At 45.0% G+C, this 15567-nt stretch overlaps 1 protein-coding gene across 1 annotated transcript in view; it reads right to left on the bottom strand.

Annotated features, from left to right (window-relative positions):
- The window catches only part of LOC129700582 (cation channel sperm-associated auxiliary subunit beta-like), a 127296-nt gene extending 112016 nt beyond the window's left edge, over positions 1-15280 (bottom strand). The window contains exons 1-2 of the mRNA XM_055641199.1: positions 15176-15280; positions 329-411 (exon numbers count right to left, since the gene is read on the bottom strand). Coding sequence (XP_055497174.1) covers positions 329-401 — 73 coding nt within the window. The 5' untranslated portion in view covers positions 402-411; positions 15176-15280. The remainder of the gene's footprint in view (positions 1-328; positions 412-15175) is intronic.
- Positions 15281-15567: the final 287 nt, after the last annotated feature.

Here is a 15567-nt window from a genome sequence, read left to right as displayed (position 1 = left end):
AGCTAAGTTCACCCAATGACGGGTATTAAAAAAATTGCTCATAAAATATGCAATTTGTATTAGATGTGCATTGGATGGAAATTGTCATGAGCTTAGATATGGGAATACTTTACTGAACTGAATACAAAAAAAAAGATCACTGTACATCTGTACATGTGATAATAAAGAATCGTTGACCATTGAGGAAATTATGTTAGGCCACGTATCAAACTTTGTTTACCACAGCATACTTTATTGAAGGTTTCCGTTTTCAACACTTTAAGCATTATACACATGTAGAAAAAACTGCAACAAAGCGCACAGAAAAAGAACCAGATATATACACTACCTGTAAAATTCAGAAACTGAAGTAAATTACAAAGTATGAAGATGATTATTGCAATCGACGACATCCAGTCCATGCTGACGTTTCTGAAATACATAAATGCTACAAGAATAAATGAACAATGTTATTTTTCAAAGCAGCAGTAATTTATACATGAATAATAATAATCCTAATTTAAAAACATAAATTGAGGGTGCTCCACAATCTCATGCAGTTGGTAGTGAAAAACATTAGTGAGTTTGTGAAAGTCCATATTTTGTGATTGATGCTGCCTTCTTCCTACATTTCTATTGAAGTTTTTGCATGGTGAAGGTTATGTCACTGTGCATCTAGATGGATGGAATTGAGACTGCACTTCAGGGAGCAAGTATTTTGCCGTTAGGGGGGGAGAACATGGCGAGTTCACTTGACTTGAGCTCCCTGTGGCAGACAGCTGTAAGAATCCTCTGTACTTCATGCAATGAGCGTAAATCCCGGCGGGGGCACACACACACACACACACATCCCCTCCATGTTTTGAGAGGTGGGGGACAACCCCGCCCCATGTTTTGTAATCTGGATTTTGAAATTCGGTGAAAAGAAAATCCGTTAAAAATCTCCGGTTTCGGCAAGTCAATGGGGGTGGGACTGATGATTAAGGGCGCCAACTTGATGAAAGAGACGTCGGTCAGCAGCAGCAGTGGGGGGGGGGGGGGGGGGGGGTATGATGAAGCAGCGCGATGATTGGAGGAGGGAGTTGTCGGTCAGAGACGGAAGTAGGGGGGTGAGACTGAGGATAGAGCGCGGTGATTGGAGGAGGGAGATATCCTGGTGGAGCAAAGATCATAGAGTGGAGTTTGAATTGGCCCGTTCACGGGGCCTTTCATCGGCCGCGTGATCTTTCATCGCCCTGTGGTCAAATTGCCGTGTGAAGACGATCAAGGTTCCCGATGTTGAAGCCCCCGCCGGTAATGGAAGATCCTGCGGCCGGTTTTAAGCTGGACGGGACTTGGATGCCAAGTGGTAAGTTGGCCCGCTGTAATGAGACAATTTGAAGGAAGTCATATTGCAATTGCATTTGGGGGAAGGGCTGGTGTGTTTAAAGGAAGTCTGGAAAAGTGAACTCAGTGAGCCACATGCCAAACCGCTGGGATTTCCGAACAATCAGTCAGGGAATTATTGGAGTTTTACTGTACACACCACCAAGGGAGTGACTCCAGTAAGTTGTCATACAAGGACTGGGTACACTCGTTCTGCATTCTTTAAAGTCTAGAATATTGAGATCATAATACATTAAAGCATGTGAAACACTTAAAAGGTTTGGCAGTTTGGTTGCAGGGAGGATGTTTCACTTGAACAAGGAGTATAGAAGGAGGGGAAAACTTTGAAACTAAGACGAAATCCTTCCAAGATTGTGATGAAGAAAATACTCTTCACTCAAAGTGGAATTAACCTTTGGAATTCTGTTCGCCAGAGAAAAAGCTCATTCAAAAAGGAGATTGATAAGATTGATAAGATTTCTGGTGATGTGGTGCTGGTGCTGGAAAATGGCAGTACGTAAACAATCAATGATGAGCTTGATGAACATAAAACAAACTCGTAGGGCCAGGTTGTTTATTCCGACTCCTTTTCTTGGCAAACCAGTCTTTATCTAAGATCCTTACGACAACACTATGGTGTGATATCACACTGCAGCAAGCTGCCACCGATATTCTCCTTTTTCCCCTTCCCTTCTCGCCCACCAGATGCTGATTCTATCTTCTGATTTGCTCAGTTTGCTTACACATATGAGGCTGAATAGATAAACCTCATCATTTTTAATTTTCTTCTTCCTCTTCCTCTTCCTCCACTACCTGCAAAGATGCCAGTTTAAAAATGTTTATGATGAGAAACAATCAAAGATTAAATTTTGGTGAAGGGAGAGGAGAAAGAACTGCATGATTGCATCTTCCTTGGCTTTACAATCAGATAAGGTTGTGGGAGAAGGAAGGTGAGAGCAAGATGATTGGATATGCATAAATTCTCATCATCAATGACGCTGGCTATGCTTTCATCATAGCCCTTTCTGCTCATTGCCCAATACTGTCTGTTCCCTGGAGGTCTACTTATCTCCTTCAGGTGTCTCACATTATGCACCCTCTGTAAGAATAAGGGAAGAATTTTAATGAAAGTCACAGGGGTGATTCTGTGGCTGTCACAGTTAATTATACGGGTGTGCATAAAATTTTCGGCAATGCCAAGAGTATCAAGGGATAGTTATAGTAGATGAGTGGTAGGAAAGAGTCCTAATTGATAAAGCTTACAGGTAGATGAGTGATGTGGCTGTTGAATCCCTTCTGAGTTCTCTCCAACATTTCTCTCCACTCTAATTCTTGCATCAATGTGTATTGGTTTAATGAAGTGCCTGAAAACTTTCTTGCATTTCTTAATGAACAGTTGTCGACGAAGCTTTTGAAATTAATCCCCATGCACGTGCATCTCACCTTTAAGTAGGTATGTTGCAAAACCTACCTTCACCGTCGCTGCAGATCTGTCCCAGCCCGTGTGCATGATTTTGGTGCCGTTGAGGAGGCGGGTTTAAAACGCGATTTTCCCTAGGCTATTCAAAAATCGAGGTTGTTCAGCCTACTTAGTTGCTGACGAAAAATCGCTGGGACGTTGGTTCGCTGGAGCTATTTTTAAACTATAATGGTTAATTTAGTTGTTATAGTAAGTTAAAAATTATCCTCTAAATCCGCGACCGCCGACAACGGGGCGGATCTCATACAGCGGACAACGGAAGGTAGGTTGCTTATTTTTACATTAAAAAGGGTTTCTTAAGATCCCTTTATACAAAGTTTAATGTTGCGAGTAGCTAATTTGGGGCCCCATTAAATCCCGCAGTATTTTTCTGGGCATATGGGGGTACAAATCTACCCCAATGGGACCGTTCTAAACTAGCGCGTGCCACAGAGTTCCACAGGATCCCACTCGAAAGCTGATTTAAATGGCCATTAATTTACCGCAATTGAACACTAAATTCCTTCCATTTCGCTTATAAATTAATGTCAATGAGATTTAAAAATCATGTTTTATTGTGAATTCTTTGTGAATGTTATTTAGACACTTAGGCTATTTAAAAATGATAATCTTTTCTTAAGAAATGGATAGATGTTTAGATCTAGTAATTGAAGTTTGGAATTAGCTACAATTGGGTAACTAACTAATTTTACTTCAGAGTCACGTGAGTGACTACGTGAAGAACCCCGCCAGGATGCATACGTGTCATATCGCTACACGCATTGCAACGAGTCACAGCAAGGGGAACAACGTTCCCCTTAGCGGCAGAATTTAAAAGCCGGGAACAGCAGGTAAGGAGACTCTGCGTTCTTTCCACTTACTTTATCACAGGTGGAGGCATGGACAGATCCAAGAAAAACAAGAAGGCTGCGAAAAAGCTGGCGGGGGAGAACCGCGGAGTTGCGGGCAGCCAGCAGCAGCCAACGGCACACCAATCTCCCATAATGGGGACAGCTGTGCCCGACTTCGCCCCCGCACCGGCCAAATCAACACCGCGGCCGGTCGGTAAAGCGAAGCAAAAAACTGACAGAGTCGTTGACTCCGATGAGTCCGACTTTGAACAGCCGCGAGCGGCCAGTGCCCGTGAGCATTGGGGCCGGTTGGAGCGGCTTGAGGAGCAGCCGCGAGCGGCCAGTGCCCGAGAGCATTGGAGCCGGTTGGAGCGGCTTGAGGAACAGGAGCAGCCGCGAGCGGCCAGTGCCCGAGAGCATTGGAGCCGGTTGGAGCGGCTTGAGGAACAGGAGCAGCCGCGAGTGGCCAGTGCCCGAGAGCATTGGAGCCAGTTGGAGCGGCTGTTGGAGCAAATACTCCAAAGTGGCAGGCTCCGGGAGATGGAGACTAGTCACAGTGGGCAGCTAGTAAGTCCTACAGCAGTACCTCTTGTAGGGCTGCACAGTGCTTCTCCCTCATCAGAGCGGAGTACGGGGGGTCAATTCTGGGCTGACCCTGAAGAGGAGTGTGCAGAACATACTCCTAGTGTGCATGGGGTGCAAGAAAACCTATTGGATATGGTGTCCCAGTTCATTCAACCTGACCAAACTGGCCAAAACCTGGAACCTAAAATAGCTCCAAGTATCGACTACATTTCATTCAATCAGCTACAAGGACAGGCATTATTGGACACCACAGCAAGACACTTACCACCAGGGAACTGCAAATCACTGAATGTTCACAGTGTCAACCAGTGTATTTGGAAACATGTCGGAGCATCAATCAGAGCCAGGGACATGAAACTACAGAAAGTTCTGAAAGTCCTAACAGCGGGAATTACGGCTTTCGCCCACACAATAAACGAAAAAGACATGACACAAGATCACCAGGATGCACTGGCTTTATTTTGCAACTCCCAATACAAGTTAAATAGTATTAGGAAGAGTGCTATCCAACCGGCTTTAGACCCCAAATTTGCAGGCCTGTGCAAACCTGGAACCTCCAAACCACCAATATTACTATTTGGAGGTGACTTATCCAAACAGGTAAAAGAACTTGACGAAGAGGCTAAAACCCTGGGGCTCATTAAAGCAACGTCTAAAAACTACTTCGGCCAGAAACAGCACCACTACGCACCCACCAGTCGGACAAGACAAACTGGTGAAAGCTCGAAGGCCAGGTACACTCAACATCGGTCTTTTTTAGGCCATTGCCCAGACCGGCCTTCCTGGAAAATGCGCAAACCCCCAACACCGACCCAACTACAGACCCAGACACCGGCGCCTCAACGTCCATGGAGGATACCGAAATAGTAAAAAACCTACCACTGGTAACCATGGAGGTAGGTGGGTCTGGTTCCTTATGAATTGAAGGGAGCATGGAGGTTGGTGGGAGATTACACTTCTATCTGGATGCATGGAATATGTTAACTACCGACACTTATATTTTAAGCAGTATCCAGGGTTATACCATAGAATTTATACAAAAACATAACCCTCCAGCTCAGCATGTACCGAACCGAATGTTCGTGCTTACAGGCAAAGAAAAATCAAAAGCACACGCTGAACTACAGCGGCTTTATAAAAAAGGAGTAATTGAGAAAACCCAACACGAATCACAGGAATTCATGTCCAATATCTTTATCAAAACAAGAAAGATGATGGTTGCCGCATCATCAGTTGTCTGCCTTTTCACCGTTTTATTTTTATCTTTAGTTAGTTAAAGTGTTTTGTTTTGAGGTCTAGACTTTTTTGTGTGGGGGGTGGGGGGAAGGGGGAAACTGCCTTTCAGGGCCTACCTGGTCGGAGAGGCAGCTTTTCTCCGGGCTGCAGCTTCGACCCGTCCTCGCGGCCTACCAGCGGGCCTGGAGCAGCGTTTCCTGTCGCGGACCGCCCAGAACCTCAGCTTCGGCGGCGGCACAGCGCTGGAGCGCTATCGTGGAGCGGGCGATGCCTTGCCTGGGTCGCCGCGCTGAAGCTCCGGTGAGCTGAGACCGCCGGGAACAACATCGCGGAGCTGCGGGACTGTGGAGCGGCCAGCTGCGGGCGGCGGCGCCGAACTTTACACCGGGAGCCTGGGATCTCGCGACGAGATCACCAGTTGTGGAGTTCCATCCGGCGCGGCCTTGTCGGCTTCGGAAGCCGCGGCCTCCAGTACGGAGGCAGCCGTTCCAGGGTTCCCATGCCGCTGTGAGGACTCTCCCGACGCCGGAGCACCACCACCCGGCGAGAACGGCCAGGAACATCGGGCCTCCGTAGAGGCAACTGTGGAAGCCTCAATAGGCCCGACTATGGGTGAACTGGGTTTGGGAACTGGACTTTGTGCCTTCCCTCATGGTGGGAGCCATTGTGGGGGGATGTTCTTTGTGTTTAAGACTCTCATTGGTGTTATGTCTGTATTCTTTTTTTGTGTGCTGCAAAATGGCAAAAAGCATTTCACTTCATTACACCTCGGTGTATGTGAATGTGACTAATAAAAACCTTTGAATACTTTGAATCATAGATTTGACTAATTTGAATACTTTAGTACAATATATTCATTTCAAGATGGAAACATTTGTTACTGCTAAGCAATTGATTTCCAAAGGTTACTACATGGCAAGCATCGATTTAAAAGATGCTTATTATACAGTACCCATAAGAGGTGACCACAGATGTTATTTAAAATTCAACTGGATGGGTCAGCACTGGAAGTACAGGGCACTACCTAATGGGCTAACATCAGCCCCCAGGCTGTTCACAAAAATTTTGAAACCAGCCTAGCATTTCTGCGGAAACAAAAACACATGGTAATGGCATATCTAGATGACATACTTATTGTGGGCAAAACTTTGGAATTGGCTAAACAAACGGTAACAGCCACAAAACAATTATTTGAAAAACTGGGGTTTATCATCCATCCAGTTAAATCTAAATTAACGCCTTAAACCACAATGGATTATCTGGGATTCACCATTAACTCAGTTCACATGTCAGTGACTTTGCCGAAAGAAAAGGTTACAGCCTTAATAGAGGCTTGCAGCAAAATCATTGACATCACTAAACCATCCATCAGACTGGTAGCAAGAATAATTGGCAAAATAGTGGCTGCATTTCCAGCCACACAATTCGGACCTTTACATTATCAAAATTTACAGAGGGCTAAAATACGAGCACTCAAAATTAATGGTGGTCATTTTGACAGACCAATGAAGCTACCAACAGAGGCCATAATGGAACTAAAATGGTGGAAAGATAACATTAGGCATTGGTCCAATCCAATCATTATCAGCAACACGTCTATGGTACTACAAACTGATGCCAGTGCACTTGGTTGGGGTGCTACCAATTCCATCTCCAGCTGTGGAGGGAGATGGAATGCACAGGAGGCATCATTATTACAAACACTGGGCATAAACTACCTGGAAATGTTAAGTGCATTCCATGGCCTTAAGTCATATTGTTCTGGGTTATATCACCAACATGTTAGACTACAAATTGACAACACCACCGTGGTAGCATATATCAACCATATGGGTGGAAACAAATCGACATCATGTGACAATCAGGCCAACACAATTTGGCAATGGTGTATCCAGAGAGATATTTGGATATCAGCTACCTACTTACCAGGTAAACTAAATTTAGTGGCAGACACCAGGTCACGCAAATTCAATGAAAACACCGAATGGATGTTGGATAAAAATGTATTTGCTGAAATTACAGCACGGTATGGAACACCAGATATCGATCTATTCGCATCCAGGCTCAATCACCAGTTATCGAACTATGTTTCATGGGAACCAGACCCTGGGGCAGCGGCAACAGATGCATTTTCGCTGCATTGGGGGAAATTGTTTATTTATGCATTCCCTCCTTTCTGCCTCATCAGTCGGGTATTAAGGAAAATACAGCAAGACTCTGCGTCTGGTATTTTGATAGTACCCAATTGGCCTACTCAACCATGGTTCCCGGTGATACTCGACATGGTATTAGAACCATGCATCACCATCCATCATAGACCTAATTTACTGGTTCATCCTGTAACAAGGGAAAGTCACCCATTTCATAATTATATAAACCTATTAATTTGTAGAGTTTGAAAGCACCTCTACTACACCTGGGACTGACGGACCGAACGGTGGATATTATTTCAGCGGCCCACAGACAGTCCACCAAAAAACAGTACTTGGTGTACATCAAGAAATGGGAAATTAACTGTCACAACAACAACATCACCCTCAGATCTATGAACATCCCGTCTGTTCTGGAATTCCTGGCAAGCCTCCATTACGACGAGGGGCTCAGTTATAGTGCCATCAACTGCGCCAGAAGTGCTCTGTCAACATACCTGTGGAAAGGAACAGAGCGGCATTCTGTTGGGACACCCCCCTAGTAACTAAACTCATGAGGGGCATTTTTAATGTTAATCCCCCCAAGAACCAGGTACTCCCAAATATGGGACGTGAGCATTGTACTGACCATGTTAAGAAACTGGTCTCCAGCTACAGCTCTGTCCCTACAGAAACTGACTATGAAAACAGTCACCATCCTTGGCCTTGGTCACGGCACAAAGGGTCCAGTCGTTACAGAAACTAAGGCTGGACAACATGACTACTTCATCTGGAAATTTAACTTTTCACATCAATAAATTAGTCAAACAGAACAGACAGGGGTCAGCAGGCCTAAAAATAGAATTCAGGGCCTACCCGCAGATGATCGACTCTGTATTGTAACACACTTGCTATTATATATGGAGTATACTAAGATCATCAGAGGCAAAGAAATGGCACTTTTAATCAGCTACAAACAACCACACAAAAAAGTGACAGTCCAGACCATCTCGAGATGGCTAAAACAGGTCCTAATAAAGGCTGGAGTAGACACTAAGATTTTAAAATTCTCACTCCACCAGGGCTGCAGCTACATCGGCAGCTATGAAGTTGGATTTTCCTATGGACCAAATCCTCAAGACAGCAGGATGGTCAACGGAGAAAACTTTCCAACGATTTTATAACAAACCAGTAATTGAACCTGGAACATTTGCAGAAATAATTTTAAGTTCTGTGATATAATTTTACCCCATAAATAGTGGCTATAATTTGGTGTTAATAAATTTATCGTTGTTTTTTCAATATCGTATTGATGTCTAATAATGTTAACACTATTCTCCCCATAATCAAGGCAGATGTGATGCATGGACTCGTTTCCACGGCATGGAATCAGAGCTTTAAAATCTTCACGTAGTCACTCACGTGACTCCGAAGTAAAATAGTAACATTAAACGAGAACTTACCAATTCGAAGTTTGATCATTATTTTATGAGGAGTACGTTGAGGGAATAGGTGCCCTCCGCTCCCACCCTTGATCATATACTCAACTGGTATCTTGTTCTCTAATCTTACTATGTTTAGTCATTACAGTTATCTGTGATTCCACACCGCTGCTTTGAAGAATGACACGCATGCGTCCTGGCGGGGTTCTTCACGTATTCCCTCAACGTACTCCTCATAAAATAATGATCAAACTTCAAACTGGTAAGTTCTCGTTTAATCTTACTATTATATGCTTTAATTTCAGGTCATCCAAGTAAGATTGTTTCTGAAGAAGGGTTTCGGCCCGAAACGTTACCTTCTTCCTTCGCCCCATAGATGCTGCTGCACCCGTTGAGTTTCTCCAGCATTTTTGTGTACATAAGATTGTTTCATATTTGTTTCAGAATGCTTCAATCTATCTATATTACTAAAACTCTGATCTTGACCGCTTTTGGCCCACTGTGCTGCGATTTCCGACAGAACGCCACCACCTACGGCCGTTATTTTTAGCCACCTCGCTCAGAGCGCCCCTCCGCCTTACGGGTGCGGAGGATATTTCCCATCGATGACAAATCAGAGAGATATTAATGGGTTTTTTTTAAATCACCATTCTCTCTGCTCCCCATGCTGGAGGGAGGGGGAGGGACTATAAAACCAGGAAGTGGTGTGCCTCACTCAGTCTCTGCAAGATGGATGAAGCCAAGGGTCACATCTCTCTGAGCTCTGAATAACACTGAACAAATGTCTGCACAACTGTGAGCCATTTAAAGTGGTTTGAAAATGAAAATCTGGTTTGTTTGAAGTAAAAAGGCACTGCCTTCAAATGGTTGTTTGGGTGCTTTGGCTTGAAGTTGAAAGGCACTACTTACTGCAAATGGTGGCTTGGGAGCTTTGGCTCGAAGTTGAAAGGCACTACTTACTGCAAATGGTAGCATGAAGTTGAAAGGCACTACTTACTGCAAATGGTGGCTTGCGTGCTTTGGCTTGAAGTTGAAAGTCACTACTTACTGCAAATGGTGGCTTGGGTGCTTTAGCTTGAAGTTGAAAGGCACTACTTACTGCAAATGGTGGCTTGGGAGCTTTGCTTGAAGTTGAAAGGCACTACTTCCTGCAAATGGTGGCTTGGGTGCTTTGGCTTGAAGTTGAAAGGCACTACTTACTGCAAATGGTGGCATGAAGTTGAAAGACACTATTCTCTCTGCTGCCCTTGCTGGAGGGATAGGGAGGGACTATAAAATCAGGAAGTGGTGTGCCTCACTCCGTCTCTGCAAGAGACATGATGCCAAGGGTCACGTCTCTCTGAGCTCTGAATAACATTGAACACATGTCTACACAACTGTGAGTCCCCTTAATGTGGTTTGAAAATGAAAATATATTTTGTTTGAAGTAAAAAGGCACTGCCTGCAAATGGTTGTTTGGGTGCTTTGGCTTTGGTTGAAAGGCACTACTTACTGCAAATGGTGGCTTGGGAGCTTTGGTTTGAAGTTGAAAGGCACTACTTACCGCAAATGGTGGCTTGGGAGCTTTGGCTTGAAGTTGAAAGGCACTACTTACTGCAAATGGTGGCTTGGGTGCTTTGGCTTGAAGTTGAAAGGCACTACTTACTGCAAATGGTGGCTTGGGAGCTTTGGCTTGAAGTTGAAAGGCACTACTTACTGCAAATGGTGGCATGGGTGCTTTGGCTTGAAGTTGAAAGGCACTACTTACTGCAAATGGCGGCTTGGGTGCTTTGGCTTGAGGTTGAAAGGCACTACTTACTGCAAATGGTGGCTTGGGTACTTTGGCTTTAAGTTGAAAGGCATTACTTACTGCAAATGGTGGCTTGGGTGCTTTGGCTTGAAGTTGAAAGGCACTACTTACTGCAAATGGTGGCTTGGGAGCTTTGGCTTGAAGTTGAAAGGCACTACTTACTGCAAATGGTGGCTTGGGTGCTTTGGCTTGAAGTTGAAAGGCACTACTTACTGCAAATGGTGGCTTGGGTGCTTTGGCTTGAAGTTGAAAGGCACTATTTACTGCAAATGGTGGCTTGGGTGCTTTGGCTTGAAGTTGAAAGGCACTATTTACTGCAAATGGTGGCTTGGGTGCTTTGGTTTGAAGTTGAAAGGCTCTACTTACTGCCAATGGCGGCTTGGGTGCTTTGGCTTGAAGTTAAAAGGCACTACTGCAAATGCACTTACTTCCTGTTAGCACCCTATATTGATTTTAGATAAAACGCTACCACTTACGGCTGTGAGTTTTGGCCATCTTACTCAGTCCCCCTCCGCTGAGCGGGTGCAGAGAATTCTTCCCATCAATGAAAAATAAAAGTGTTATTAGTGTTTAAAAAATGCTGAGAATCTCTCTCCTGTCAATCATGCCATGAAAGTCACACCTTTTCCGGTGAGAGGGGGAGGGGTTATGAAACCCGGAAGTGTGGGTGTGGCTCAGTCTCTGCATGATGGGGAAGGGAGAGGTCACGACTCTGTCTGAGCTGTGAATCAACTGAACACGCTGAATGTCTACTGAATTGTGAGTTTGGTGTTTTGTCTGGTTTTATGGTGGTTTCACCCTGCATGAAATGGTATGAAGCTGCATTTGAATTAGGTGGCCTTGCACCCTGCTTGAAATGAATGAAACTGCACAAATTTGGTGGCCTTGCACCCTTCTTGAAGTGGAATGAAACTGCATTTGAATTTGGCGGCCTTGCATCTTGCTTGAAGTGGTATGAAACTGCACTTGAATGAATGAATACGTTTATTGTCATTGCACAATACTGTGCAACGAAATTCCATTGCATCTCCTCCGGTTAAAAAATACAAACACGACAACCATTGACACATATGTACACTTATTAGTAAAAATAATAAATGTATTTAAAAATAATTTTAAAAGAATGTTGCATTTCTTGGAATTACATTTTGCTTCCCCAGTGTTCTCTGTTGGAATTAAGTTATTTTATCGCACATGGGTAGAAACTATTTTTTAGAGACCTGAATCGCCTCCCAGAGGGTAGCAGAGTGAAAAGGTGGTTGGCAGGGTGCGGTGTGTCCTGCTTGATGTTTGTGGCCCTGCGCAAGCATCGGGCCCTATATATAATCATCCAAGGAGGGCAGTTGAGTGTTTGTAATGCTCTGTGCAGTTTTTATAACTCTCTGCAGCGCCCTCCTCTCAGCCACAGTGCAGCTAGCAAACCACACCAGGATGCCATAGGAGAGGATACTTTCCACGGCGCATCGGTAGAAGGCCAGCAGCAGCGGCTGTGAGACGTTTGCTCTCCGCAGAGACCTCAGGAAATACAGCCGCTGCTGTGACTTCTTCACGAGAGTGACGGTGTTCATTTGCCATTTGAGGTCCTGGGAGATGTTTATTCCCAGGAACTTAAAACCAGTGACTCTCTCCACCATGTCTCTTTTGATGTGTAAAGGAGCGGGTTCCTCTCTCCTCTTCCCCCTGAAGTCAACAACCTTTTTTTTTGTCTTTGATGGGTTGAGTACCAGGTTGTTTTTCGTACACCAGACAGTCAGTTTTTGGACTTCATCTCTGTAGGCAGATTCATTGTTGTTGTTTATCAGTCCCACCACAGTCGTGTCGTCCGCAAACCTGATGATCCTGATTGTACTGTGTGGTGGTGTACAGTCATAAGTGTATATTGTATACAAGATGGGACTCAGCACACAACCTTGTGGCGCTCCTGTGCTGAGCGTCAGGACTGGGGAGTAATTGGACCCCATCCTGACAGTCTGTGGGCGGTCTGTTAAGAAGTCTTTAATCCATCTGCATGTGTTTGCATTAACACCCAGATCAGACAGTTTGTCCACCATTCTGCTGGGGATGATGGTATTAAATGCAGAACTAAAATCTACAAATAACATCCTCACATATGAGCCAGTGCGCTCCAAATGTGTCAGTGCAGAATGTAGAGCTTTGTTGATGGCATCCTCCGTTGACCAGTTACCAAAAACCCCCCATAATAATTTGGTGGCCTTGCACCCTGCTATGCAGTTGTACAGGGTCTTGGTGAGACCACACCTGGAGTATTGCGTACAGTTTTGGTCTCCAAATCTGAGGAAGGACATTATTGCCATAGAGGGAGTGCAGAGACGGTTCACCAGACTGATTCCTGGGATGTCAGGACTGTCTTATGAAGAAAGACTGGATAGACTTGGTTTATACTCTCTAGAATTTAGAAGATTGAGAGGGGATCTTATAGAAACTTACAAAATTCTTAAGGGGTTGGACAGGCTAGATGCAGGAAGATTGTTCCCGATGTTAGGGAAGTCCAGGACAAGGGGTCACAGCTTAGGGATAAAGGGGAAATCCTTTAAAACCGAGATGAGAAGAACTTTTTTCACGCAGAGAGTGGTGAATCTCTGGAACTCTCTGCCACAGAGGGTAGTTGAGGCCAGTTCATTGGCTATATTTAAGAGGGAGTTAGATGTGGCCCTTGTGGCTAAGGGGATCAGGGGGTATGGAGAGAAGGCAGGTACGGGATACTGAGTTGGATGATCAGCCATGATCATATTGAATGGCGGTGCAGGCTCGAAGGGCCGAATGGCCTACTCCTGCACCTAATTTCTATGTTTCTATGTTTCTATGAAAGTGGTATGAAACTGCACTTGAATTTGGTGGCCTTGGATCCAGTTTGAACTGGTATGAAACTGCACTTGAATTTGGTGGCCTTGCACCCTGATTGAAGTGGTAAGAAACTGCACTTGAATTTGGTGGCCTTGCACCCTGCTTAAAATGGAATTTCAAGGAATAGTCATGAGTCAACTGCCAGCCCACCAGCCGTGAGTGAGCTGCCAGCAGATCAGGCTTGAGGGACTGAACTGCCACCCCAAGAACCCATACCAGCACTCCAGATATCCTCCCCCCACTGGCCACCAATATTGGAATTGGTGGAGAGGTGGAATATTGCGTCGGGGGACCAGCCCTCCTGTGTGAACATGGGCCCACTTAGTCTAGTAATAACTGAAAATTTCTTTCAGTTCTCTTAATTTTTAAGAAAGTTATGGCCATTTCACTGTCCTCTTTCACAGCTTTTGTGTTAAGCCAATGGAAAATCAATAGGGAACAAAATGCTAATTTCCGAGTATGAAAATGGCCATAACTTTTTTAATACTGAAGATATGAAAGTGAATTAGGTGTCAAATTAAACTTATTGTTATGCTTTATCTGATGGATAAATTGCAGACTCGATTTTTAAAATCTCAAAATTTTGTAACATTGCTACTTTAAGAGAAACCCAGCTGCTTTTATGCACGGCATTGACGTTTTCTGGCATACAATGTTTCACTGGAGCAATGTCACAAGCAAACAAACACAACTGTTCCTGCCAGAAATAAACATGCTTAAGGACAACTTTGAAATTAACAGCAGCACACGTGCTTATTATGGGGGGTACACAAAAAAGTTGGAGAAACTCAGCGGGTGCAGCAGCATCTATGGGGCGAAGGCAATAGGCAACGTTTCGGGCCGAAACCCTTCTTTAGATTATTATTATGGGGGGGGGGGGGGGGGGGGGGGGTTGGTAACTGTTCAATAGGTGTGATAAAGCAGTGGATGTAAATCTGTGTAACAAAAGCCAACTGGTGCAAGACTTGGGGTCTCACAAAATAAGAGCGTAGGTTCGTTGCAATTAAAAAAAATGATTTGAGGAAACAATGATGAGGAGGCGAATCGGAAATATTACGGGATATAGTTCTAAGCACACGAGCGGAACCTGAGAATTAGGAAAGAAGCAAAATAAAACAACGCAGAGGGAGTTCAATACGAAGTAGAAGACGGAGGTTTGAGATAGGGGAAGATTAAGATAAAATGTGTAGGATGGAACTACAGATGCTGGTTTATACCGAAGAGAGATTCAAAATGCTGGAGCAACTCAGCGGGTCAGGCAACATCTCTAGATAAGGAATGATAGTCTCAGTCTGAAGGGTCTCGACCTGAAGCGTTGCCCACCCAGAGATGCTGCCTATCCCGCTGAGTTGCTCCAGCAATTTTGTGTCTATTGGACAGATAAAGGTGAGCGGGACGGGAGGCGGACGCGGTTGCAATGGCGAGTCGAGGGGGGTTGAAGGCCCCGACGCCGCGGTTGGTATGGTGGTATTTACCGTCTAATTGCACGGTGACTCCGAGCGGCTTTTTGGTCCGCCGTTAGCGATGCACAAGAAGACAACCCGCCGCCCTGTCCACCGCCGCCGACCGTTGGCCACCGTTTGAAGCGGCCGCGCGGCGCGAGCTTCCCGCCTTCCCGCTAAGATGGCGGCTCCTTCCTCGTGAGGTTCTACCCTGGGTTCACAGACACCACGGTGGAAAGGTTCAGCCGAGCTCAAGTTTACTCCTGAGGTGAAAAAATGACCCTGAGTTTAGAATGCATGGAAATAACTTGGTAGAGATGTTCAGATTAGCTCTTCCAGTTGTCCCCACCTTCTACTGAGGTTCTGCCCTGGGATAAGACACCGCGATGGAAAGGTTCAGCCGAGGTCAAGTTTAATCCTGAGGT

Source organism: Leucoraja erinacea, chromosome 9 (genome assembly GCF_028641065.1).
Source record: "Leucoraja erinacea ecotype New England chromosome 9, Leri_hhj_1, whole genome shotgun sequence".
Taxonomy (NCBI): Eukaryota; Metazoa; Chordata; class Chondrichthyes; order Rajiformes; family Rajidae; genus Leucoraja; species Leucoraja erinaceus.
Note: the sequence above shows the minus strand (reverse complement) of the source record. Positions and strands in the feature narration are given on the sequence as shown.